General features: G+C 49.2%; 3 protein-coding genes across 7 annotated transcripts in view; 1 reads left to right on the forward strand and 2 right to left on the reverse strand.

Moving 5' to 3' along the window:
- Nucleotides 1–3,261: 3,261 nt before the first annotated feature.
- Nucleotides 3,262–4,181, reverse strand: LOC6901221 (glycine-rich cell wall structural protein). Its single transcript, XM_033385480.1, has one exon. It carries the CDS (start codon nt 4,070–4,072, stop codon nt 3,362–3,364), a length of 711 nt encoding a protein of 236 aa, XP_033241371.1. The 5' UTR covers nt 4,073–4,181; the 3' UTR covers nt 3,262–3,361.
- A 602-nt stretch (nt 4,182–4,783) lies between these two features.
- Nucleotides 4,784–25,554, forward strand: TTLL1A (Tubulin tyrosine ligase-like 1A). 2 transcript variants are annotated; one of them, XM_033385478.1, is made up of 5 exons: nt 4,784–5,173; nt 5,234–5,813; nt 5,872–6,212; nt 6,276–6,578; nt 25,503–25,554. In XM_033385478.1, the coding sequence occupies exons 1-5, from the start codon at nt 4,875–4,877 to the stop codon at nt 25,537–25,539; spliced, it is 1,560 nt and encodes a 519-aa protein (XP_033241369.1). In that variant the 5' UTR covers nt 4,784–4,874; the 3' UTR covers nt 25,540–25,554. The 2 variants fall into 2 exon arrangements, with proteins under 2 accessions (XP_033241369.1, XP_001354608.2); XM_001354572.3 differs by lacking the exon at nt 25,503–25,554 and having other exon boundaries at nt 6,276–6,736.
- baz (par-3 family cell polarity regulator) overlaps nt 6,613–27,413 on the reverse strand; it is a 41,804-nt gene continuing 21,003 nt past the window's right edge. The window contains exons 1-8 of one of the 4 annotated variants that reach the window (XM_015186023.2): nt 15,331–15,604; nt 11,684–13,414; nt 10,426–11,066; nt 10,073–10,363; nt 9,313–10,010; nt 8,685–9,234; nt 8,327–8,413; nt 6,613–8,180 (exon numbers count right to left, since the gene is read on the reverse strand). In XM_015186023.2, the coding sequence (XP_015041509.2) occupies nt 7,667–8,180; nt 8,327–8,413; nt 8,685–9,234; nt 9,313–10,010; nt 10,073–10,363; nt 10,426–11,066; nt 11,684–13,414; nt 15,331–15,513 (4,695 nt within the window). In that variant the 5' untranslated portion in view covers nt 15,514–15,604 and the 3' untranslated portion in view covers nt 6,613–7,666. Of the gene's footprint in view, nt 8,181–8,326; nt 8,414–8,684; nt 9,235–9,312; nt 10,011–10,072; nt 10,364–10,425; nt 11,067–11,683; nt 13,415–15,330; nt 15,605–27,413 lie in introns of those variants that run through there. The other 3 variants (XM_015186024.2, XM_015186022.2, XM_001354571.4) reach the window with 3 other exon arrangements.

Consider the following 27,413-nt stretch of genomic DNA (forward strand, 5'->3'; position numbering starts at 1 on the left):
GCAGAGCCCAAAAAAAAACATGGGCGGGGCAGCACATCTCATCTCGCATATCCGCCATAGCCATAGCCATAGCCACCGGCACCAGCATTGGCATCGGCATCGGCATCGGCATAGCCATCCATCGGAGCAACTGTCTGGCTGTACTACCCGTCCCACGGCCCATCTATCTGCCTGTCTGTCACCTCAACTACTTAACCATCAAGTGAGATATTTTCTCGCATCTCTAGGCAAACAATCTCAACGTGGACAAAAAAAAAGGCAGCTAACTTTTGGGTGCCGGTATGGATTCGCAAGAAGCGCAGGTAATTCCCCAAACAAAAAAATACACTGAGCGCAGAGGGTTTTTTAAATAAAAAATACCCATTACAGGCCAAAAAAGAAAAAATCAAGAAAATAAATGTGAGAGTTCCAGTGGTTACCGATTAATAAACCTGTCATTTTGAGGAATAAATTTATATTTACATATATGCGAAATATGAAATATTATGTATGTATATATGTATTATTTAACACATGGATTTATTTTTTTATAGAGTGGCATTTTGGTGCGACTGCTGTCCTAATTTTACTAATTATTCTGTTTATTTATATTAAAATTATTATTTATTTATATATTGAAATACTATGCGGCAAGCTACCTGCGAACACTTGCTCGTGCGCCAACCCCTGCTCACTGGCTTTGCTCGTCCGCTCACTCGCTCATTCACCCGTTCATTCCATCGCTCACTCACTCGCTCATTCACTCGCTCATTCATTCGCTTATTCTCGCTAATACTCGCTCATTCTCGCTCTTTCACTCGTTCATTCAATCACTCATTCACTCGCTAACTCACACGCTAACTCACTCGCTAATTCGCTCGCTCATTCACTCGCTCATGCGCCCCGCTTCGGCCGCTCGCGCCAAAATGAGTTAAAAATCGGGACAACTACGAGGACGACCCAAATCTTTTTTCTTCATATACAAAAGAGAAATGTGCACTACACATGATACCCAAAAAATCCATCAAAGCTCTTGTTCTAACATCAATCAAGCATCAAATCCAACCCTCTATCAAAACTTTATAATAGCTCTGTGCCCGTCATCTTGGGTTTCTCCCAGTGCACACGGGACCATGTGCGTGGCCATTGTATTGTCTTTGTCACTCGTCCAGTCACTGAAATCTTGTGCATGGCTACACGTAGTCAAAGGGGGGGGGGGAGGGGATCCAACGACAACCTGGCCGACGTCTCGCCAATATCCAAAGCGCGCCCAACCCCTAGCCGAACAGATCCGATCCGATCTGGTCCGAGCCCAGCTTCATCTTCTCGGAGTGCTGTCTCGGCTGAAACTTGTCCACGCTGGCCACGTCTCGAGTGTGTATTTGTTTCCATTTAAGACCAAATATTACAAGCATCTTCTTTATGTAAATGTCAGTCATGCTATGCTGGCTGCTTCTTTGTATTTATATTGATCTAGACTGTTATGCTAATTAGGTCAAAAAAAAGAACACGAAAGCTTTTCCTGACTTGGCGAAATGTTGTGCTAGTGTATTTCCATAATTTGGCAACAGGTTTTACTACACAGAATATGTTCTGGGGTTCTGTGGAGGGAGGCATAATAAAATTCCCTTTAAGGGGAACATACGTGGAACATTTTGGGGGGAGATATCGAGAATTGTGCTGTGACAAGTTCGCGAGAAGTTCAGTCACGCCTGGATTCATGGAGTCCCCCTAAAGCCAGATCTTTACGGGTTCATTGAAATGCCCTGTTCTGAGATGTACTGTACCCTGACCAGCTCGTTCTCTGCCTCTGCTCCATCGCTCATGGACTAAACATGGCAAATATTAAATCATAGCCAATTTACACATTCCCATTTACAAATTTTGTGAAGTTTTCTCAATGCTCGTGTATGGTATGTATGCGTGTATACCCTAGCAAAGGGGTATTTTGGTTTAAAAAAGCATCTTCGAGTGCTCAAAGAGAGCTCTGTATGTATTTATTTAATATTTACATAAGTCCCAATATTATTTCAATCTTATAGAGTGGGGACTCTCACGGACTTTCGCCGCCCATAACAGCCAAACGAATAAAGCCAAACAAACAGAACTTTTTCCTCATATAAATACTTGTATTCTTAGCAAATAAACTATAATTACAAGAACGAATAGGAACTTTTCAAAGAATGAAAAATAGAAAACCAAAACAACTCACTTTTGCATTTTTTATACAAATTAAAGAACAGTTTGTGCATAGACCCTTATTAGATATTACTTTCTTTTAAATGTTTTGGAATGCTCTCTATCAAATTACCAAAAATATCTTTTGGAATACGATTCCATTCCGCTTCTACAGGTCCCCAGAGATCGCCTACGTTAGATGGCGCTGATTCGTCCTGCCCAAGCCGTCGTTTCACGATTGACCATAGGATTTCAATCGGCTTAAGGTCGGCTCTTTGAGAGATGCCTGTCTTGTTCAAAAGTTTTTATATTCGGGATAAACACATTTCCCTAGAAAATTCAGAAGATGGGCTTGCAGAAGTTTTACATAGTCCGCTTTTCGCTTAATACCATCTATTTTTTGTAGAGGACCAACGTGAAGGGCCACCACCAAATAAATTCTAAACTCCAACCGACGATCGATCTGCAAGGGTATTAAAAGCGTCGGCCCAAAGTCGGGTTTCCCTCCTGGCTTTTGTTTGTTTGTTTTTTTTTTTGGTTTCGCATTTCAGTCTGCGGCTGTGCCCGTGTTGGACATCGATGGGGTCTGGAGCTGGAGCTGGAGCTGGTCCAGCAAAATCAATTTGCACCCAAAGCGCGTACAGCATTCTTGGCCAAACGTTTTTGGGCTTGGCATTTGTGACTTTGACTTTGGCTTTGCTTTTGGCTTTTGGCACTTGATTACCATTAACCGTATTGTTCGGTTTAGTGCTCCGCCGGAGAGAGGAGTTGGAGTCGGGGTCGGCTAACTGAATGCGTAAACAGTGGGCGGTTTGTCGGCCCAAGCACTCAACTCTCGGTTTCATTCAGAAAGCCCACCCGAAGGTCACCATTCTAGAGGCGTGATGTCTGCAATTAGGTGCGAAATTGTATTTTGTAATTGTCAAGCCTTGAATTGCAACAGTCAAACATTACACATTGCCCAACAGCCCACGATAGATCGTCCAAAACCTCCACCGAGCCACGCTGTAGCACGCTTTTGGGCGCTCAATTCTAGTATTCTAGTATTTCTAGTATTTTTTTTAGATTCTGGAATAAATTCCGAATAAAACCAAATGATTTCAATCTATTGTAACATTTTATTTATTAGATTTTAATTAAACACTTTTTATTAGGAATATCGACAAAAAAAGGGAAAGTTAACTGTAATTCGTTCGTTATCCGTCTAGCACAGGCCCGATGCCAGGCCGAGGGGTGGTGGGGGGGCGCCAAAGCCCAAGCCGAAGCCACCGCCAGCCCCATAGCCTCCGCCAAAGCCATAAGAGGCGGGCAGGGAACTGCCGCCCAAGCCACCCCCCAGACCCCCACCGTAGCCGCCCAGACCGCCACTGAAGCCGCCCAGACCGCCACTGAAGCCGCCCAGTCCACCACCAAAGCCGCCCACATAGCCAGCTCCGCCAGTCAGGATGGAGCTGGCCACGGGTGTGGACACTGAGGTGACCACAGGGGTAACCACAGCCGATGTGGAGATGGCCGGAGCTGCGCCAACAAACCCGCTGCTATAGCCGCCGCCGTAGCCGGATCCGTAGCCACCGCCGTAGCCGCCGCCGTAGCCGGATCCGTAGCCTCCTGAGTAGCCACCGCCTGGCACGACCGACACCTTGATCACCTTGACCACGTTCTCGCCACCATAGCCATAGCCGGAACCATATCCAGAGCCATAGCCCGAGCCATATCCATAGCCAGAGCCATATCCAGAGCCGTATCCCGAGCCGTAGCCATAGCCGGATCCGTAGCCAGAACCGACACCAGCACTGGCACCGCCCAGCAGTAGATTCAGCTTGCCAAAGGTTGCCTCTCCGGGGGCCAGGAGTGTGCCCATCAACGCCCAGATGAGCACGATGCTGATGCTGCTGCTGCTTCCGTAGAACTTCATGCTGACGATGCTGATGCGATCTCTGATTTCTGAGCGGCTATCCACAAATTGCTTTGACCACGACGCCTCCAACTCGCTGACTGTTGAACTCTGGTGACCGGCAGTGGGCATTTATAGTCCGCTGGCCCAAGGCACTCGACAATGGTCAGCGATTGTTCTGTCCGGACTTGGGCTCCGAACCAACGTGTGAAATTACTCAATGAGGGCCAAGTCAGCCCAGGCCGAGGCAGAGGCCGGGGCAGGCGACTATGTCACAAATATTTATGTCAAAGTCAATTTGCCCAGATGCGGTTGTTCGCTGGAGGTTTCGTTGGGTCTATCTACCTAGAACCCACCGAAGATCGGTTTAAAAAACCCCGAAATGCGATCACCCGCAGAATGAGAATATTGTGTGTAAATATTGCATCTTCCAGGGAATTAACACTTTCGCTTTCGACACATGACCGACAGAGGAAGTCGACGATCGGCGATCAGCGATCACCGATTGTGCAATAGGATGAGATCGAGCACCTTCCTTATTGGTAAAATACATAGCTAGTTTCTAGGAGAAAAGGGCCTGCGATTGTCGTGAGACGTGAGAACCAATGATCCACAGCATGCAACAGCGGATCTGTCTTTAAGGAAGCAGAGGATCATAATGATCGTTCATTCTGTTGGGTAGCTATGACCAGATGACGTTATAGGATAGAGATCAGATCAGATCGGGAAGGCCAGAAGTAAAAATTCACAAAAGCAACTCAAATCAAAATTGGTATCGACTGTTTCAAAATTCGTAGTATTTTTAAAGTGTCTTCCCATTGCTATGAAGAGGCATGGCAGCCCGCTGAAGAACCTCAGGAGCAAGTGCGATGATCAGATCGGGGAGCCCCACTTGGTTAGGCCATCGCCACGTGTCAGCAGGCGATTGGCGGAACCGCAGCCGAAGAAATGTGTGCTCTATAGCACGGACGGTGAGAAGTCGGCTGTGATCTGCAACTTTGAGAAACGTGGCTGGCAACAGGTGCCGTCGGTCAACGGGGAATGGAACTTCTACTGGGCGTGCACCCAAACCTGTCGCTACATCTTTGGCATCGATCAGCCCTATCGCATGCGATCAGATCAGTAAGCGATCCGTCAGCGCCGATCAGCATCGATCTGACCGCATGGATATTCTCTCCACAGAACCATTAACCACTTCCCCAACTCGATGGAGCTGTCGCGAAAGGATCTGCTGATCAAGAACATCAAGCGCTATCGCAAGGATCTGGAGCGCAAGGGCGATCCCTTGGCCCAGACCTTCTCGAACACCATGAAACTGGGCATAGGGGGCACGCGCTACATGCACCTGGATATCGTACCGATGACCTTTATCCTGCCCACCGACTACAACCTGTTCGTGGAAGAATTCCACAAGAATCCGGCCAGCACGTGGATCGTCAAGCCCTGCAGCAAGTCGCAGGGCAACGGAATTTTCCTGATCAACAAGCTCTCCAAGCTGAAGAAGTTCGCCTACGAGGCGCGCACCTTCTACCCATTGCTGAGCCGCAACACCAGTGTCATCTCCAAGTACATAGACAATCCCCTGCTCATCGGCGGCAAGAAGTTCGATCTGCGCCTGTTCGTGCTGGTGACCACGTTTAATCCCCTAAAAGCCTACCTCTACAACGAGGGGTTCTGTCGCTTTTGTACGGAAAAGTATGACCACACGGACATCAACAACGTTTTCATGCATCTGACCAATGTTAGCATTCAGAAGACGAACGTAAGTCGGATTTCGGGAGTTCGGGGTCACCAATTGAGTTTCCTTCTCCCACCCCCAGCAAGAGTACAATTCGATTCATGGCGGCAAGTGGCCTGTCCAGAATCTTTGGCTCTACCTGGATAGCCTGCGAGGCGGAGGCGTCTCACAAATTCTCTGGCAGCGCATCTCCGAGACGATACGCCATTCCCTGGACGCAGTGGCCCCAGTGATGTCCAACGATCGGCACTGCTTCGAGGTCTATGGGTATGACATCATCATCGACAAAAACCTGAAGCCCTGGCTGATCGAGATCAACACCTCGCCATCGATGCACGCGACCACTCCAAACGATCGCATGCTCAAGTCTCGGCTAATAGACAATGTCCTGGACGTGATTGTGCCACCCGGTGGCATTCCCGAGTGAGCAATGATTCCCGAATCAATTTCCACCCAACTAATATTCCTCCGATTCCCTCCGTTCAGCGATCACTGGGACAAGTCGCCCGATCCCAGTCTACTCACCAATTTCACTGTGCTGAAGCCCGTCGTGAGGAAGAAGGATGCGCCAGCACCCCCGCCCACGGTATCCCCTCAGGGGAATTCTCTAAAGAAGCGCAGAATCCATTCAGCCAAGAAGAAGCGCACCCCCGTAGCCCCCCCGGTGGTCCAAGCTGCTGCAGAGCAGACCGACGATGAGGAGGAGGGACCCATTAAAAGCAGCAAGCTTCCAATGCAACGGGATACGGCACAGGCGCCACCCATCGTCAAGACTAGGATCATCCACCGGTGAATATACGATATATGTACATATGTGTGATGATTGTTTATGGAAATCGTTAGCTTTTAATTCGCAATTCGGTGCCGTAATTTACAAATTACTTACAAAGTACACAGAATAAACTTCTAGGGTATATGTATGTATGTATGTACTACTCGCTGCACTATACGCTTACGCTTACGTTCTATGTACCATAATTGCATATAATTATTACGTATAACTAAATGAAGCTGCCTGTCTTTTAGAGACCCCGGGAAGACCCGAAAGGTCGGCTGCACAATTTCGATCTTATATAGACAAAAAAAAAAAACAATAAAAAAATGATTTATGGTATACAATATAGTACTATATGTGTGTTCGTGTGTGTTTGTGTGTGGGTGCTTTAAGTTTTACTTTTTCGCTGTTGCAAATCCTAACCTTTTGCACACAAAATGGCGTCCGCTTTAAAGCTAACAAAACAAACAAAAGTTCTATATACAACAAAAACGAAAGAGAATAAATGGAGAAATGGTACTTCGTCGTGGGAGTCGAGAGTGCAACTCGCATGTTTTGTGGGTTTTTTGTTGGCTTCTGCATAAACCTAATTATGTACAAAGGCGTTCGTTTGACTTAGATATTAAACGAGTGAATACAACATACGGTTCTTCTTTAAATAGGGGAATACTTTTCATTTCATATCGAGTACATGTATGTACGTATGCATTGGGAATAAATGGACTTAAATTTAATCTAAATACAAGTTGTATGTTTGTATGCGTGTACGTGTGTACGTGTGTATGGGGGTGTGTCTTGTGTACAAAATGTGGATATTTTTTCGAAAAACTCCATCCATCTCCAGTGCCATCCAATCCATTGGGTAAAAATAAATCTCTGGTTTTTGCCGGCTGCCCAGCGTCACACACAGCGTCCCTCCCACGCGGAGGAGAGAGGCCCGGTGGGTGTCCAGGAAGGAAGTGTCTCAGCATTCGGTGGCGTAGTAGAAGATCTCTACCTCGCTGACCTCGCTTAGCCCCAGCTGCTGCTGTTGCTGCTGCTGCTGCTGATTATCCTCCACGAGCACATCCCGTGTGGCGCGCGCATGCGCCAGCACCTATAGTCACACCTTCGAGGCGTGCGGCTGGGAGCCAGCACTGCTGCCGTACTGTGACTGCGGCCCCATCTTCTGCACGGTCTGGTAGGTAGGCTGCTGCTGGAGCTGCTGCAGCTGGGACGGCATGCCGCTCTGCTCTCGAATGGTCACCTGGGTGACAAAAGGTCCGCGGCTGCGGGAGCTGCTGTTCAGGCTGGCCGGGGAGTAGCCGTTGAGGGCGGCCGCCTTCCAGTGGGGCACATTGATGGGCGACGCCGAGGAGCCCGAGGCCCCCGTGGTGCCTGCTGCCGCCCCATTGTGGCTGCTGTGGCTACTGTGGTGGCTGTGCTTGATGCTGCCCATACGCTGCTGCTGCACGGTCTCGTACTCGTAGTAGCTGCTCATGGGACGGATGCCGCCGTTCGTGTGGCCCTGCGTCTGGGCCTGCGGATGCTGGTGATGCGACGAGGAGCTGGTCGAGTGCATGCTGATGTCCTGCGACCGGGCGCTGCGCTGCGAATGGTAATGCTGATGGCGGCGACTGCGGCGGAGAGCAGAAACAAAGCGATTAGAATGGGTCGAATGATAAAAGTACAATCTAAAGCCCAGAACCATTTAGTTAGTATGGGGGTGTACAGTGCGTTTCATGATCATGATCCCTACTGTATGTGTGTGTGTGTGTGTTACCTTTCCGCCTCCACCTTGATGCGCTGTCGTATCACCTGCTGACGCATGCATTCGAGCGTCGACTCCGATAGCGTCTCGACTGATGTGCTGCGGCCACAACAACCAGTGTTGGTAAATGTTAAATTATGTGTTGGGTGTGTGTGGGTGTGTGAGTGCGATACATATACCACGGCATAGACAGAGACAGAGCCAAAGAAAGAGACAGATACAAGACGAGAGACACAAATGAAACGATTTTTGGTTAATAAAGTTAGTCATGCTTTCAAGGGGAGCGTATCGTAGGGGGTGGGATGGGGGGGATTAACATATAACAGGGTGCCCCTCCTTCATTGACGGAGTGCTGGGCCTCGTCTCTCACCTAATCAGTTGCTGTTGCTGCTGTTGCTGCTGCTGCTGATGCTGATGCAGATCCTCATAGTTGGCATAGTGCTGATACCGATGATTGAATATATCGTTCTGATGGATGCCGCCATTCGCTGCCGTTACACCGCCGGCCCCGCCCGCACCCACACCATTCGGTGCTGGCAGTGGCGGCGGTGGCTGGTATGCTGGCGGCTTTCCATTCCTCTCCAAAGCTGCCAGCGCAGCGGCGGGTATCTGTTGCTGTTGCAGCTGCTGCTGCTGCTGTTGTTGCTGCTGCTGCTGCAGCTGTGGCGATGATGACACCACCGATGAGGGCGGAGAGATGGCCACCGCACTGTAGGTGTCCACTGGCACCACCCCGTCCTTGCGGTTCTTGCCGAAGCGGAACATGTGTCCGATGCCCCGCAGAATGCTCGGCTTCTTGGCCCGCGACGACTTGCTGCCGTGCTTGCCGTCGTTCAGGGAGCTCTGGAAGGGTCCGTTCCGCTGCGAGGCAAAGCCGCCCTCGTGGTCCCCATCCTCCAGCAGCCACGTCTTGCGGGGCTCTGAAATTGGAGTGCAAAACAAATCACGTTAAGATGCCACCACACGATAATCGTGATAATCCTCCGATAGGCACTCACTATTGGCATCCGGTTCGCTGACAACCGCCGCCCTGAGGCTGTCCTCCCTGCCGCGGCCGCGCGGGGCACGCAGCGCCTGATGGCCACGCGGCTCGTCGGACATCTGCAGCTCCTGGACCATGGTCTGGAGCGACTCCAGCGACGAGGACTTCTTCATGCCCAGCGAGGGGCCCAGGTCCCCCAGCTGGTCGCGGGCCTCGGCCTCGGCGGCCGCCAGCTGCTGCTGCATCGACTCGCGCTGCTCGATGCTGGACGCGGTCTTGGCGTGCCTGTAGCCCGCCAGCTGGGCATTGGCGTTGGCGATCCGGGTCGTCAGCGACTCGACGGAGCCCCCAAAGACGGCCGATTTGGTCAGCTGGATGCGGCGCTCGCGCTCGCGCTCCTCGCGCAGCTTCTTGTTGCGCTGGTAGGTGCCCGTCTCGCGGGCATCCAGCGCCGCATGGTGCTTCTCCGAGATGCTGCGCCGGCCCAGGGCATCGCGCGAGAAGTGCTCCACGCCCGAGTTCGTCTCCAGGCTGAGCTGCGACGAGTAGGTGGCATCGAAGGTGCTGCTGCTCGACGGTGTGCCCGGCACAGTGACGGCCACTCCCGCTGGCACTCCCGCTGGCCCTCCCGCTGCCACTGCCTTCGTCTGCGACGATGGGTTGGCGCTGCTCGGGTTGCAGTGCTGCCCATCGTGTGGACGCGCCGGCAGGACCCTGCAATGCACGAAAATATGTAAAAAAGGAGTTCCCTCCAGGACCCTAAGGGCTGGCCTTACGGGGACATTGGCTCGGCATCGTCCTCGATCAGCAGCGCCGTATTGCCATGGCCCGTCAGCAGATGGAGCTGCGCCGGCGACCAGTTGTCGTTGGTGGCCATGTAGTAGCTCTCGTTGCGGAGTGCCGCACTGCTGCAGATCGGGGTTGGGGGCAGGCGACGTGGCTGCTGCGGCTGTTGCTGCGAGACCTGCTGCTGCTGCTGCGGATGTTGCTGCGAGAGCTGCTGCTGGGCCTGTGTGTTTGTGGAGCAAATGCCACCGGTTAGACGGTCCAAAACGGGGTTGCTCCATCTGCAAAAAGGGGAGGTTTAGTTCCAGGGCTTTAGCCTGCTCCCTCGCTCCACTCCACTCACCTGTTCATCTCGCTGCTGCCGCCGGCTCCTCTGTCGTTGCCGCTGCCGCGCTGTTCCCGCTTCTCGGGACTCAAGTAAATGACGGTGGCCCCCGAATTGTCGCTCGCATTCGAGCTGCTGTTGTTGTGGCCGCTGTTGCTGTTGCTGCTGCCGCTGCCGTTGCTATGGCTGTGATTGTGACTCTGACTCTGGCTTAGACCCTGGTCCAGGATGTCGCTGGAGCTGGCCGAGCGCTGGATCTTGCGGCCCACGAGGAGCGTTATGGTGCCCGGATGCTTGCCCGGCGTATTGACCATCGCCCGACGCAGTGTCTCCATGGCCTCGGCATTGTTCTGGCCGCGCAGCGACACCCCGTTCACGCTCAGCAGCTGGTCGTTCATCCGCAGTCGTCCGTCCCGGGAGGCGGCTCCGCCATGGATAACGCTCTTCACGAATATCCCCAGATCGCCGTCGTGCTTCATCTGGCCGCTGCCGCTGCCGCTGCCACCGCCACTGCCACTCGAGCTGGAGGCATTCAGGTTCGAGCAGGTCTTCCCCTTGACGCTCACCCCCAGTCCGGCCTTCTCCGTGTCGTGCACTGGTATGTGCAGCGTCAGCTCCTCGCGGGTATTCCAGCTGTTGCTGCTCGGCGGCAGGCTATCCTGTGGATGCACAAGCAAAAGAATGAGCAAAGAGTCTACAAATCCTGGCTTAAAGCCGCTGATTCTAGATTCCAAAGAACCCCTAAAGGGTTCTGGGAATGGAAAGGATAAGCAAGGGGTCTGGTCTGCAAGGAACAGCCATGAGACCCCAAAAGACATTATCCTGCATTGAACCAATGAGCGTACAGAGTACTCTATCTATCACGGGCTGGAATAATTCAATCTCGTGGATTGCCATCCCCGTTTGGCGCCCAATGGCACTCTTTCATCCTATTCTCGCCGGTTCCCTTGTGAGGCAAGAGTCAGCGAGTCGCTGAATAGAAATAACGAGTCCGATTAGAGCCCATATCGAGTGCTGAATAACCATTGCAACCCTGGCTCTCGATTGCCATGTAAACACGGATTGCATAAAGCACGAAGACCCTACAATATGGTTTATATCCTGAAAAATATGTCCTTCCCCCCCCACTGAACAGAAAACTTCAGACTCCCTCTTCAGATGGGCCATGGAGCCTGCTTTAAGGCTCCCCCACATCCATCCCCTGGAAATACTTTAAAATTCGCACCGAATCATTCGCACAGACAGTCCTATGTGCCCCCACCTTCTTGCAACTTACATTTGAGGCTGCCGACTCGCTGCCCGCATCGATGAAATGCTGAGATTCGTTGAGGAGCTGCTGCTGCTGCTGCTGCTGCTGGAAGAGCGAACGGGCGCTGCTCGATTTCTGCACCTGGATGGAAGCCGCAGCAGGAGCGGCTATGGAAGCGGTCTTTTCTGCCTGTGCCTGTGCCTGTGCCGCTGCTGCTGCTGCCGCCGCCTGATCGGTCTGCTCGGCCAGCTCCTGCTGTCGGGAGACGACTATGCGGACTGTGGCGCCCGCCTGCATGCCCCGGAGGATGGCCACCACATCGGTTTGGGTTTTGCCCGTCATGGGAGTGCCGTCGACCTCGAGCAGCCGATCGCCGGGCTTGAGGCGTCCGTCCTCGATGGCCGCGCCGCGGGGCAGTATGTTCTTGATGTAGATGGGGCAGTGGCCGCCGGCGGGATTGTCGCGCGTCGTCACCGAGAAGCCCAGGCCGTTGGGGCCCTTCTTGAGCAGGATCTCGATCTTGCGGCCCAGCTTCCGGGTGTTGGCCACCTGCAGGGAGGTGCCCACGGGGGCGGCGTGCGGCTTTCGCGTGGGCGAGACGGTGGCCACCTCGACCATTTCGGCCACCTTGGAGTCGCGCCGCTGCTGGCGCTGCTGCTGGTCGCCGCGCAGGACGCGCACCCGCAGCTCGGAGCACTCGAGGGCCCGTCGGAGGTGCTCCTGGACCTGCGACTCGCTGAGGCCGATCAGCTGGATGCCGTTGATCTCGAGGATGCGGTCCTCACGCCGCAGCCGCCCGCGCTCGGCCCGACTGCCGGGCTCGACGTGCTGGACAAGGAGTCCGCCGCCGTGCTCCTTGTCCGGCATCGCCGTGAGGCCCAGCGGACTGCCGTACTCGTTGATGATCAGCAGCATCTCGCCGTCCTTCTCGCGGATCGACTCGTACGCCTGCCCCAGTGGCTCCTTCCGCTTGCTCTCCCGCGGCAGGGACTTGCTCGAGTAGGCGCTGTTCGGCAGCGACGACTGTCCGGAATGTGCTTCCCGGTGTCCCGTATGCTGGTTCTGATTCTGGCCCAGGTTCTGGCTCGGATTCGGGTTCTGGTTCTGGTGCTGCAGCTTCTCGGCCGCCTCCATCCACTTGTAGCCGTTGCCGTCGCCCAGGAACTGCATGGACAGGCGCCCCGAGCGGGCGAATGGCTGATGGGCGGCAGCTGGGGGCTGCTGCTGCTGCTGCTGTTGGAGCAGCAGCTGTTCCTTGAGCTGCTGCTGGCTGGCGACGTCATCCTCCTCCTCCCATTGGGGCGACAGCTGGCCGCCGGCCTTGTCGATCAGCAGACGCTCGGGCGAGTCGCCGCCGGCGTAGTGGGGCGCCGCCGCCGACCAACGCTTGTTGCTGCCCTCCGCCTTGAGCGAGGCCAGCAGATTGGGGTCGCTGCTGCGGCGCACCATCAGGCCCACGCCCAGGCCGGCCATCGGGCCGGAGGTGGTGCTCGTCACCTCGATGTGCGGCGTGGACAGGTCCCGGGTGGGGGCCTCCGTGTTCGTGGGGTCGCGGAAGATGTCCGGCGACCCGGTGCCCACCGAGGAGCTGCCGGAGGCTCCGTCGCCGCCGCCCTGCGCCACGCCCGGATCCGGTCCGGGATCCTCAAAGTGTGCGAGGATCTGTTCCCGATCGTCGGCCACATCCCGCACACAGTCGTCGGGATCAAGGATGCCCGACTGTGTCTGTAGATGGGTCACCGTCACCCACGAGTCCGGCTGAAAGAACCAAAAAAAAACAACATTTTCAATTAGAAATTTTGCAATTTTCAAGGAAAACCTAGAACAAAATTGTAGGAATGAAGGAATTCCACTATATCTATATATTATCCATGGCCCCCAGTCGGGTGTCAGGCCAGAGGTGCTTCGCTTCGGTTCGGTTCGGTTCGGTTCGGTTCGCGTCAGGTGTTGTAAGCACCCACCACATCCCATGAAGATCGGAGATCAAGTTGCAGGTTGCCCAACATCCAGACAGACAAGCTCCATCTTTCATTCATTCATTCATTCATTCATTCCAGCCTCTTCGCATCTGTGCTTCCGCATCTCTCCCTCTCTCTCTCTCTCGGGCACACGTGGGCTCAACTTGAACTCCCTGACTAGACGCCAAATAAAGCTACGCTCGAGACGCGACAACCTCCACGGCCCAAATTGCAATCTGGTGCCCGTTCGTGTGTGCAGCTTTTGGCATTCCAATGGATTCCACAACCAAATGCCAAATGCCGAATGCCGAAAAACAGAAACAGAAACAAAAACAAAAACAATTGCATCACGCCATGAAACCAGTCAAAAGCATTCAAGGAGAGAGAGAGAAACAAAGAGAGACTGCGGCTCTAAGCTGGCCTCTCTGGCAGCAAGGCAAAGAAAAGCAGTGCTAGAGCAGCGCAGAGCTAATGCAAAGGTAAAGCAGAGCAAGAGCAGAGCAGAGGCAGAGCAAGAGCCAGAGCCAGAGCAGAACCAAAGCAGAGCTAGAGCGGGAGCATAGGTAAAGCAGAGGTAGAGTTAGAGTAGCGGTAAAGCAGAGGTAAGGCAGAGCTAGAGCAAAGGCAGAGCAAAGGCAGAGCAGAGCTAGAGCAGAGCTAGAACAGAGGTAAAGCAGAGGTAGAGGTAGAGCTAGAGCAGAGCTAGAGCAAAGGCAGAGCAAAGTTAGAGCAGAGCAAAAGCAGCGCCAGAGCAGAGCTAGAACAGAGCTAGAACAGAGCTAGAACAGAGCTCAAGGAGAGCTAGAGCAAAGGCAGAGGTACAAGCAGAGGTAAAACAGTGGTAAAGCAGAGCTAGAGCAGAGGTAAAGCAGTGGTAATGCAGAGCAAACGCAGAGCTAGACCAAAGCCAGAGCAGAGCTAGAACAGAGGCAGAGGTAAGGCAGTGGTAAAGCAGAGCTAGAGCATAGGTAAAGCAGTGGTAATGCAGAGAAAAAGCACAGGTAGCGCAAGAGCAAAGGCAGAGCAGTGCAGAGGCAGAGCAAAAGCACAGCTGGAGCAGCGGCAGAGGCGGAGCAGTGGTAGAGCGCCTCCCCCTGCGTGAAACTAAAGAACTGGAACGTCAACTTGGCGCAATAATTTTTGGCTATTTCTGTTTTTATTGTTTCACTCTTTTCACTTGAATTTTGGCTTGTTTCTGATGGGTTTTTTGTTTCCCCCAGTTGGCTTTTTGCTTGGTTGCTCGTTTTGTGGGTCAAAGAGCCCGCTCAGGCATTCTATTGGTGATTTTTTTCTTTTTTTTGGATTCAGCGACGGGAATGCAGTTTCGAATGCCTGTCTTACAGTGGGTAAAATCCATCCAAAGAGCCGAAAGAGCAACAAACGAACACACGAGCGGCTTACGAAGCTCTCATTCTGTTCGTTTTTGGACTTCGTTGCCTCTTGATTCTCTCGATTCTCTCTTAATCATTCCTCCTCTTTGTTTTTGTTCACTTTCCCATCGAATGGGTCCCACTGTGTCCATCCGCGACGCTGATTATATTTCTTGATGGCCATTTGTCACTGGAAATTATGCGGACAGACAGACGACAACGATCACGTTCTCATATATCACCATATCATCTGATATGAGTGATTGGCCCAGAAATGTGGGCGTGTAGAGGGAGTATCTGCATCCCACACACAGACACACACACACAGACACGAGAGTATCTTTACCTTCGCACACGAATAGTCCGACGGCGACGGGGGTCGCTTGGGCAGGGTGAGGGAGTAGGACTTGTGGAGGTGGCCGTGCGGTATGCCCTCGTGCTTGGCCGCCACCTTGTAGGTGTGTCGCCAGCCGAAGAGGCCGCCCAATTTGTTGGCCAGCGCCGGGCACTTGGGCGGAACGTCGAACATTCTTCAAAATCTTCTCCACTCCACTCCGATTCGATGCGATTCGATTCGTATCGATCTTTGGTTTTTTATTCACTTTTTAGTTGCAGTTTTTGGTTTTAGCACACGTTTGATTTTTTGTTTTTCGTAATTTTTGTTCGTTTAAATTTGGTTTTGTCGCGACATTCGATATTCACAAATCACAATTCATTCCCATGGATATCATGGGGGGGGCGAGGGGGATTGGGGAGCCAGCCACTGGGTTTCCCTGGAAAGGTTTTGGAACGGACTCCATTGTGATTCACTCGTATTTTGTTTTTAGTCACTCTTTTGTGTCGCAAATCGTTTGTTGTTGACATTTTCTTATCGATTATGCAATGCCCTGCCACTTTGGGCCCCTTATCAAGTAACGGTAACGCCCCGCCCCTGTCCCCCCAGTAGATGCAGTCGCACATTCTTATCAGCCATACGGAAATATATCTCTGCCACCAAGAACACGGCATTGAAACGGCAGCAAAAGCACATCAACATCAACACAGAAGCACTTTCAAGTGTGTATCTGTGTGTGTGTGTGTGTGTGTGTGTATCTGTGTGCGTGTGTATCTTCAGTACTCTTTCCGTATGGATTGTTTAAATTCCACTCGCATTTGGTGGGGGATTAGATATCGAGAGAACTCTCTCTCTATACACCCCTCTCTCTCCCTCTCCCACTCCCTATCTCCTCTCTCTCTCTCTCTCTCTCTCTCTCTCTCTCTCTCTCTCTCTCTCTCTCTCTCTCTCTCTCTCTCTCTCTCTCTCTCTCTCTCTCTCTCTCTCTCTCTCTCTCTCTCTCTCTCTCTCTCTCTCTCTCTCTATCATTTCTATCATCTCTATCATCTCTATCATCTCTATCATCTCTATCATCTCTATCATCTCTATCATCTCTATCATCTCTATCATCTCTATCATCTGTCATCTCTATCATCTCTACATAGGGAGAGCGCAATAGTTCAAAGATTAAAGGAATATTCCGATCCACTTCGACAGATCATTGAGGAGGGAAAATACTGGAAATTCCTTCTGCTTTTCATAATCTCGTTATGAACCGGTTCGGTGTGTGGGCTCCGGTTCTAGAACCTTTAACACTCCACCAAGCAGCTCTGCTGGGGACTCTCGTATGCGATTTTTCCGGCTTGCTTCACGTTCGGTGCGGTGCATGGCCCACAAGCCGAGGTGTACCCACAATATTTCATTCATTTTTTTGCATAAAATTACCCGAACGAGTGTATCCATGAGATAGGCAGGTCGGAGGCATGCACCCTGGCCGAGAAGGGGGCCATGGATTCGGAGATGGAAGTGGGGCGCTGCCGGGGCAGGGTATACGCCACTTCGTTGCCTCTCGAGGGGATTTTTATTATAAAATTAAATATGCTCCATAGAGCGACAGTGTGGGGCACAGATAAATCAACACACAGGCAGAAAGGCAGCAACAAAGCTGAACTCATTTCGCACAAAAGCATTTCATTTGATTTCATTATGCCCGTGAGAGCACCTGCAACAAAATATGTATATGTGCAGCGTGCGGGGGCAGGTGGAGGAGGCAACAACAATGGGCAGGCAGCCGCTGAGGCATAACGAAAGAAGCCACCGACCAGCGACCAGCGACCACCGACCATCCCGACGCCAGAGCCAGAGCCAGAGCCAGAGCCTCCCGAGATGGCGAATGAAGGCATTGAGCAGCCCAGAGAGGGCCCAAACAGAGAGTAAACAATTTTTAAGGGCAATCCAATATTAGTTCAAGTCGAAAATAAAATCCACACTTGAGCGAAAAACACGCACTAGGCGGGGGCATCGAAGCTGCTCGATTACTGGGAAGCTCCAGACGTTCTATTCACGAATAATCGAATGAAACTGAAGGTCGACCAAAGAGAAAACAGGGGAGCAGAGAGAGGAGTGACTTCAGAGAGAGTGAGGGGGAGGTGAGGAGAGAAAGGAGTGGCTTCAGAGAGAGAGGAAAGTGGAGGAGAGAGAGGAAAGTGCCCTCAGATCGAGAGGGGAGAAGGAGAGAGAAGTGCCTTCAGAGAAGAGCAGGGAGAGGAGCAGAGAGAGGAGTGCCTTCAGAGTGTGAAGTGTGCATTCACAGCATTCATTCACTCATTGATTCATTCATTTGCATCCACCAAACAAGCAGAGAGAGTATGTGAATACTTTGTGAATCATTTGGCTTGAGCTTTGCCATTCACCATTCAAATATTTCGGTAAAATGTTCTTCAAATCCCTCAACCCTTTGAATACCATTATTCATAGGTCATTCATTCGTTTAATAAGATGATTATTATTCAAAGATTTTGCGGGTGATTTTTGGTATTCAAATTTGCATTCATTGCATTCATAAATCCATAAATCCATTCTGGGTCTGGCCATTGAAATTACCCTCCAAAACCCAAAAAAAAAACTATCGCATATCGCTTGCATATTAATCGTATTCATTTCGCTACTTTTTTAAGGAAAATACATTAAAAAATACACAGAAGAAAAGTGCTCGTAAAATGCGATCGCATATGAAAAGAGTTTTCAAGAGAGAGGAGTAGATTTAGGAGTAGATTTGGGAGTAGGAGGCGTTGGAGGAGTGGGAGATTCCTTTGTGTGGGGGTGCCCTGGGAGCTGCTTTCCCGCTTACCGCCACAGCGAAGAAGGCCGGCCATAATTTGCAATCAGGCGGCCTTTAACAACCCACGAGATGCCGTGAGGTTCGCAATCACAGGGGAAGATAGAGTGGGAGGGGGAGGAATGCTAGTGCCACAAACGTGCCACAGAAATGTACATACTGTGCCGTGTGTGCCTGCCAGCGGACGGGGCATGCTGCAAGGAAAGAAAGGCCAAATTGCACGTTGTCATTATGTGCTGCATGCCGCGGAGTGTGGCAAAAGGGGGGAAACACTGCATGGAGGAGGGACAGTGCGGAGGGGCGTTGGCGTGGGCGTGGCCCATTGTTGATTTGAAAATCAGGGGGGGGGGGGGGGGGGGGGGAAGAAAAATGCCAAATGACCGTGGCCGTGGAAAATGTGCGTGGCAGGAAAACTCTGTTCACGGAACTAGTTCGTGGAGATTTTCTCCACAAAGTTCCCACAAGCGAGTGGACTCGCGAATTTGGGACTCTTGTCGACGAAGAAAAACGGAGAAAACGTGGATATAGGACCGTTCTTCTTTCGAAAACCCCTAGAAAAGCTGCAGAATACTGCAAAAGATACAGCCCATACCTTGCCCGAGTGGGTGGAGCTGTGTTTGCGCTCGAAACAACATATATGTCGTGTGCATGACGATGCATATTGTTGCTGGAATCGAGGCAGGCAAGGGGCGTGCAGGATAATCGATGTTCGACTCGCTTTATGTTCTCAAAATTAAATTAAAAATTATTCAAAATATTCGAAATATTTTTCTTTAAAAACATCGCATTAAAAATATCACAACAAAGTTCCCAAGGTTCTCAGAATATTTTCCTTTAACCTTCATAAAAAAAAAATTTTAAAAAAAGTGGGACATACGAAGAATCAAAATTTTTTTTTAAAATACTTTTGTACTAAATAAAAAAAAGCCACTTAAAAAGGTAAATAAATATGGGGCCACGAGCGCTATCTCTCTCTCTCTCTCTCTCTCTTTCTAACTCTCTCTCTGGGAAGCTCTGAGAGAGAAGTGAAAGGAGAGAGGTGGCATTCGGCATTCGAAATTCCCATTCCCGGCGCCCCGCCTCCCCGCTCTTCCGCCCTTCCTTCGTGGCAGCTGTTTTCTTATTTCATTATTTTTTGCATGTGATTAGCGTTAACGTTAAGAAGGTGGAAAATAAGAGCATGCTAACCGTTTACACAAACAATTAGCAACTAATTGAACCAACAACAGCAACAGCCACAAGCATCGGGAATATGTCTGTTTCTGGCCAATGAAATGTTGATCTTTGGCTGTGGAATCAGCTGCAAAACAAAAGCCACTTTTCGGGGGGGACACCAAAGGGCAACAGATGGCCAACAAGAGAGAGGGAGAGAGAGGGAGAGGGAGGGAGAGAGAGCAGCAGCAGAATGACTGTGGAAAACCCAAGTGAAAATGCAGTCCAGACCAGAGCCATTTAAGGCTATTAATGTCAATCGCAACGCTTTCTAATGTCCAATAAATGAGTGTGTTTCGAGTGTGTGGCATCAGTGGGCCTTTGGCAGTGCATTAAGCACTTTAATAATTATCAATCGATGCGATATGCCATCGATACGTAGATACACAGATAACAGCTAAAGCTGTGTTTGTAGTGATTAGAGAATTTTTCCCATCCACTGAACAATGTACTCGCTACCTGTCCAAAGTCGAGCAAAAAAAAAAAAGAGAAAATCCAACAAAAGTGCCTGGGCGACTATCTACCACCTGCCCCTGCCTCTGCCTCTGCCCCTGCCTGGTGCCGCAATAATCCAGTAGCTCCATTCCCAGTTTATGGCCAAAGAAAGCCCTCCCATAATTACACAAAACACACCGCTTTCGTGCCAGACCCATCAAGCGACCCCAGAAGAAGCTAATGAAACGAACTTGCCACCCAACCCACACAACTTGCCACCTTGCCACCTTGCCACCTTGCGGCACATCAACTTTTGCTTTTGTTTTTTCTGTTCTTTGGATAACTTGGATCTGTTCGAGGAGCCCTCGCACTCGCACTCCAGTAATTACAACCAGCGAAAAAACCCCCTGAGAATCGAAGACACAGCTATAAAGATATTTTTATACCCATATGCCACACACTAGCTCCGGTAATCGTCAAAATAAATTGCATTTAGTATTTTAAAACGAGTTCCATCTAGGAGTTCCTATGCTTTTGATGCCCAAAAAAAAAAGAAAGAATATCAAACTTTTCCCCTGGTTTTTCTGGCATTTCGTTAGCCCAAAATATGGGCTTCAACGAGTTTTAGTTTTCATCAAAAATCTTCAAAACGGTATAGAATTTTCGAAATTAATGAATTTTTAGCTCATTTTAAAAGGGAATTAATGTAGTTTTCTATCGAGTATTTATGTAATAAATAATCTCGGTTGGTTTTTTTTTCTAAATTGCATTTTTTCTATGCTTTTTTTTAAGTGCATTTTTTCCATATTTTTTGTTAATTTGTTTTTTATAAATTTAATAAATAATATCACTAATACAATGATTTGTACAAAAACAAAAATTAATAAAATTAAAAGAATTTAAAAAAAAAATGGGTGTCATTAAGGTCGAACAATTTGGAGGAGGATATTATTTGGTTAAATTATCCGTCCAGGTTTCTAGGATAGAGCTCCTGTTGGGCAGGTCGACTGGGTGTTTTCTGGCCAGCCTACGCCGGTATCTGGTTCTCGCAAGACGCCTCGCCAGTAAATTTGTTATATTATAACCTCACATTTTCCCATAAATCCCTTGATATTTTCCTAACCAAAAACTTTTAAGAGAGACTTTGAAGAGAAACTTTCATCAAGAATCCATGTGAAAATCTTGTGTGAAAAATTACTATAAAAATACCAAAAAATACCGAAGAATACCATGAAAAATACCGCAAAAGTCAGCTTTTGCTTATTTTAATAGGTTTTCAGATAAAATTTGGTAAATGAATTGAGTTGAATTTTTATTTAGAAAATATTATAAGTATTATGTTGGATGTGACTATAAGGAATACCCCTGATGCATACCCCAAACTTGCCATGAACCTTGCCCTGTGTTATGCGGACCTTTTAGAATAAAATTAATAATCTCTTCTGATCGGTTCTGTTCTGTTGCAACCTTCTTATAAACCACACGTGTTATACTTTCCACCAATGTCATAGTCCCCCACATATTAAAAATTATTATTTAATTTGAATAATATAATATTTGTGGTTTTAGGTATGGTACAAATATCTGTTATTCCTAAAAATTTAATTTATTTTAAAGTTTTTGATATTTCAATTAAATAATCCTTTTTTAATGCATCTAAATATGTTTATACTCGTTTTTTTCGCTGAGTGTAAGCGGGAAGTGGTTCTATCCCTGAAGGAACAGTTTGGGGAGCATTGGAGGTACACGAGGTGTACTGCAGAGGCTTCAGCAGAACAAAGATACAATTTCCACAAGTAAAGGTATCGAAAAGATACTGTATCTTATTGCAATACCCGTAATATGCAAATCGTGGAAGTCGTGCCCGGGAGATCACTACAAATCTCCTCCGCCACGAAACACGCGCTTGTCTGACACCCTCTCTCCGCCCCCCAACCCCCCTTCCAGCCCTCTGATGAGTCACAGAGTCACACAAGATACATTTGTATCTCAGTGTCTGGGCGAGCTCTAAACAAAATTTGACAGCTTCTTGACAAATTATTCGTTTAATGGGGTGAGGGGAAAACTTTTCGCTGACATTTGCTCTAGCCCCCCTCCCCTTCCGCCCCCCTTCCCCTTCCCCCTCTCTCTCTCTCTTCTTGCAATTGTTTACTTAATGTTTGTTGGCTTTTGCTTTTCTTTCTTGCGTTTGTTACGTATTCAACAAAATTAATTGTTCCCCCCCCCCCCCTGTACAGGGGGGAGGGGAAGGGTGGCCGAGGGGGTGGGGGGACGACTTTCATCCAAGCTGTCGAGCGCAGAGCTCATAAACTGCACTTACAGACCCCCGCTGGAGTGGTGGATTGGTGGAGTGCCGCACGCAAGACGAATACAATGAATAACATGAATCGAGCCATGAATACACTCTGAATACTCGAGTAGTTACAAACTGATTACTATGTAGTACCTAAGCCCATGCCTTTTTTTTCTGCAAATCCTTTGGCAGGGATCTCTGCAGGGATCTCTGCTGGCAGAGCTTTCGTTTCCGTTTCTTGTTTCTGAGAAGGGAAGGGGGAGCCGGAAAGCCCAAAAAGCCCCGAACCGGTTTGCTTCTTGACAGCCAAAAAGTTGATTGAACCTCAATCAAAGCCGCGATGGGAGGAGAGGGGAGGCGAGGGGAGGGGAGGCGGGGAGGCGCTCTTTGCCGATGAATGAGTTGTGCGATTGAGTAACACAGATTTTTAATTGATTTAAACAGCCATTGAGCTTAATTGCACGTGAAAAGCGAGAGAGCGGGAGAGGCAGAGGCAGAGGGAGAGAGAGAGGGAGAGCGGGAGATGCGTAGCGGAAGTTTTTTTTTAGGGGGAAAAGTAAAAGCCAAAGACAGAGACAGAGAGACAGAGGCTGCTTGTGGGTTAATGTTTTGGAAAAAAAAGCACTCATTATTCAATGTTTATACGGGGAGTACCCCCCTTCCCACCCCTCCCCAGGGTACAGGGTGTAGAGGGGAAGCGGGAAAGCAAGCTGGTTACAAAGAGATCCCGATAGAGGGAGCCAGAGAGAGGGAGGGGGAGAGCTTGCAACACGTGCGCGCTGCCTCCGCGCAACGCACTCGCACTCGCATTCGCATTCGTTTCAGGTCAATTGAGTTCACTGTCACTTTCACTCACTGTCCGTTGTCCCGCCGCTCTGTCCCGCGCGGAAACAAGTTTCCAGTAGCCACAGGTGCTCCGGTGGTGAGGGGGGGGGAGGGCTTTGGGTGGCAATGAAGGAGCACTGCTTTGGTGACACGAGATAGCGGTTGTTTAGCCAAAGACTCAAGAGAGAGAGGGACAGAAAGGGAGGAAGAATCGTCGATGGCGACAAGCCGGCATTTAACTGTTAATTTCGTTTTGTTTTTTTCTTTCTTGTGTTTGCTTTGTTTTGTTATTCGATTTATTGGTATTTATGGCGGCTTTTGACTCGATTGGAAAATGGGAACTATCAAGGAATCCATTTGCCTGTTTTTTCTGGATTTTTTTCGCTTTCGTTTTGAATCGCCAACAGCTTTAGCCGTCTCTTCCGGCCTTTCGATGGCGGCCTTCAGATAGTGGGCCCCAGGGAAAACCACAAAACGCACAGCCCCACCCACAAACAAAAACCATAACTAACAAAAACACTCTCCTGCCTGGCTGGCTGACTGCTGGCGCAAATATTTTATCAAAATTTAGACACAAACAAACCGTAACCGTAACCAGAAAGCTATTTTATCTGCAAAGGACGATAAGATTAAAGCCAACGACGGGACGGGACGGGACGGGCGACAACAACCCGAAAATAAACAGAGAAATCCCAGCCACTGGGTCGCACAGAGAGAGAGAGAGAGAGCCGAACCGAACAGATCCGAGTGCGAGCGAAGGCCAAGCCACAGAGAACGCAAAAGTGAGCAGTCGGCAGAGCAAGAACTCCACAGAGAGCAACAGAGAGAGAGCGAGAGGCTGCGACTGCGACTGCGACTGCGACTGCAGCTTCAGTTAAAGCTGCAGCAGCAACTGGTAGAGCAGCCCCTGGTTCTGGTTCTGGTTCTGTGTTTCTGTTTCAGGTTCTGTTTCGGTTTCTGGTTCAGGGGGTGCGTGTTGCATGTGGCATTCCTTTCAAGTGAAAGTCGCAGATGTTGACAGCGAAATCAAGGCCTAAGAATTGGGTCCCATGTATGGGAATGGCATACAGGTACAAAGATCTCTACGAAATACCAATGAAGATCCCTCAATTACTCAATCCGCCTTATCTAGGGGTCCCCCCCTCCCTCCCTACGAGGCATTGTAACAGGAAACACAAATGGATTTATTAGCTGCAGGGCGGGGCGCGTCTCTGTCTCTTAATTAGAAGGGACAGAGGCCCGAAGAGAAGTCAATTCTAATCTTCTTCCATTTCGGTACTCCTTCGGCTTCGGCTTCGCCTTCGGCTGTTTGCGTGAACTGTGGGAATAAGTCGGTGACTCTCCCTCACTCCCTGTCTGGCTGTCAAGACATTTCCTGCAGCAGCAGCAGCAGCAGCAGGTCCGCGTCGGCATCGGCGTCGTCATGGGAAACTAAGCAGCAAACGCAGCAAAACCAAAAGGCAGCAAAGAATCACCCCTAACAAAAACAATGAAAAAGCCAGACAGAGACAGCGACAGCGAGAGAATATCAACAAGTGTTTACCTCTCACATGCACACACACACGCACACACACACTCATGCAAACAGAGTGGCCCTGGCGTTATCTGCAATTTAATCTGCATAGAACACAAGCACACACATCTCTCTCTCTCACTCCCGAAGAATGACCATAAAACTGTCTAAGAGTTGCATTTCCTTGACTGCGGCACCAGCAGCAGCCTTGACAGCCAAAAACAGCAAAAGCACAACACAAAAAAAACACACAAATTCTTGGCACTAAAACTAAAGCAACAACAACGAGCATCGCAAAACAATGACAACAACAAACGCGCACTTTTCTTTCTTGGCTTGACCATTAATTTTTGATACAATTTGTGCACATATTTTCTTGTTCGTTTCGTTTTTAAAAAAAAATCCAACCGTTAAAACCAAAGAATTGCATAAACGTGCAACGGGCCACGAACACGGACAAGCGACGCTGCGGCCGACCGACGACGTCGCATGGCGCTTCAGAAATGAACTGTAAATCCCACACAGGCAGAGAGCCCCGATCGCAGTCGACAGGTGGGTGAAAGAGAGAGAGAGAGAAAGACAGCCAGCAAGCAGCAGAGAGTCGCAGAGAAGCAGTTACTCTCTGACTGGCTCTGACAAGTGCCTCTCAAACTGGCCCAACAGGCAGGCCCAGGCAGCGCAGCGCAGCGCAGCAGCAGAACTTTTTCAAGCGGAACGCAAAGCAGCAGCAGAAGCAGGAAAAGGGGCTGCAAGCAATGCAAAAGCAATGGCAAAAAACAACAGCTGACAGCGATGAAGCGCCACGCTACACTGATACCCTCTACCCCTCCCAGATCTTCAAATACTCCGATTAAGCGCATAAAATACACTTTTAAAAAGAAAACCACGATATCTGCCACAGCTGTGTTTACTGCAATTGAAACCTTTGTACACATTTTATGGAATGTTTATAGAATGGAATGTATATGCGAAGGAAAACTGAAAAAATCCAATTACATTTGCAATCCATATTCTCCCTTTTAATACCCAAGAAATCAGCTGTTTTCCCCGAGGTTTAATATTTCCCATTTTTTTTTGTGTATTTCCAGAGCACCTTTCCAGACTTTAAAATTGTATAACTTGTAAACCATCTAGGCTACCACTAAAAATCAAATGTGTAATGTTAGACATGTGTTTAATCTTAATCTAAGCAAAATTCATGTATTTTTAGATATTTTTTTAACACAATTTTAACAATTAAAAACAAAAATACTGCCCATCGCCTCACAACTTTTTATACCCGATACTCAAAATGAGTATTGGGGTATATTAGATTTGTGGTAAAAGTGGATGTGTGTAACGTCCAGAAGGAATCGTTTCCGACCCCATAAAGTATATATATTCTTGATCAGCATCAATAGCCGAGTCGGTTGAGCCATGTCTGTCTGTCCGTCTGTCCGTCTGTCCGTCCGTCCGTCTGTCCGTCTGTCCGTCTGTCCGTCTGTCCGTCCCCTTCAGCGCCTAATGCTCAAAGACTATAAGAGCTAGAGCAACGATGTTTTGGATCCAGACTTCTGTGATATGTCACTGCTCCAAAAATATTTCAAAACTTTGCCCCGCCCACTTCCGCCCCCACAAAGGGCGAAAATCTGTGGCATCCACAATTTCGACGATACGAGAAAACTAAAAACGCAGAATCGTAGAAGATGACTATATCTTCTAGAGTGCAAAATCTGAACCAGATCGTATAATTATTACAGCCAGAATCACGAAAACAATATCACTCTTTCTCGCTCTGTCTCACTCTAACACACAGGTTTCATGGTCGGTTTTGCCAATTGCAAAATATGAGTTCAAGGATCTCAGAACCTATAAAAGCCAGAGCAACCAAATTTGGTATCCACACTCCTGTGATATCGGACCTTGACCGTTTCCTGTCCAAATTTCGCCACACCCCCTTCCGCCCCCGCAAAGGACGAAAATCTGAGGCAACCACAAATCTCAGAGACTATTAAGGCTAGAGTAACCAAATTTGGTACACACACTCCTTTAAGATGTCACTATAAAACGTATATCTCAGAATTTCGCCCCACCCCCATCCGCCCCCACAAAGGACGAAAATCTGTTGCATCCACAATATTGCAGATTTGAGAAAACTAAAAACGCAGAATCATAGATAATGACCATATCTATCAGTTTATAGCCAAAAGCAAGAAATCAATTTGTAGTGGCTACGCAGCGCCCGACGTCACGCTCAGACTGATTTTCTGTCTCTCTCGCACGCACTCTTTGTCGTGTCGTTAAATATTAGCGGCGTCTGCCGGAGGAGAGCCATACTGACTTAGTATCGGGTATAACCGTAGAGTTGCGGTGTCCGCAGCAACTCACAACGTTCCCCCTCGTTTGTTTTGTTTTTAATTGAATTTTAAACTAAAAATTAATATTTTAACCATTTTAAACCTATTTGGCATCGAATCGACCAATTTTCCTGTGATTTTCCCAAAAAGTTTTCATGCAGAATAAAAGTATTTTATGTACCAAATTTTATCTCTATATAGTTGAAAATATTTAGCCAAAATAAAACTAGAGATAAGTCTTATATATTTTTTTTTTAAGGAAACTGTGTCCACAAACCCCTTCCAAAGACTGGGCATACCCTTCACATTCCGGGAATATACCGTGGAATGCAAATTTTGCTTTGAGTGGAAGAGGAGACTCAAAGGGGGAGGTGGAGGTGGAGCTGAAGAAGGAAGAAGAATACATGGCAAAATCGACGACAGGACGTCGCCTGCCATTGTTGTAAGTATTTCCTTTGTTGTTGTTGGTTTTTCTAGGGTGTGGGGGGGGGGGGGGGGAGAAAATGCCAAGAACGATTGACGACAGCGCAAAGCGGAGACCGCGCCTGATAATGATAATGATGAATGGTAATCATCATCATTAACAGTTTCCTTTTTCCCCAACAATGGGATTGGATTGGCCTTCTTCTGTAAGAATTCTGCAATTGGTTTTTGTTGTTTTTG

The sequence above is a fragment of the Drosophila pseudoobscura genome, chromosome X, assembly GCF_009870125.1.
Source record: "Drosophila pseudoobscura strain MV-25-SWS-2005 chromosome X, UCI_Dpse_MV25, whole genome shotgun sequence".
Lineage (NCBI taxonomy): Eukaryota > Metazoa > Arthropoda > Insecta > Diptera > Drosophilidae > Drosophila > Drosophila pseudoobscura.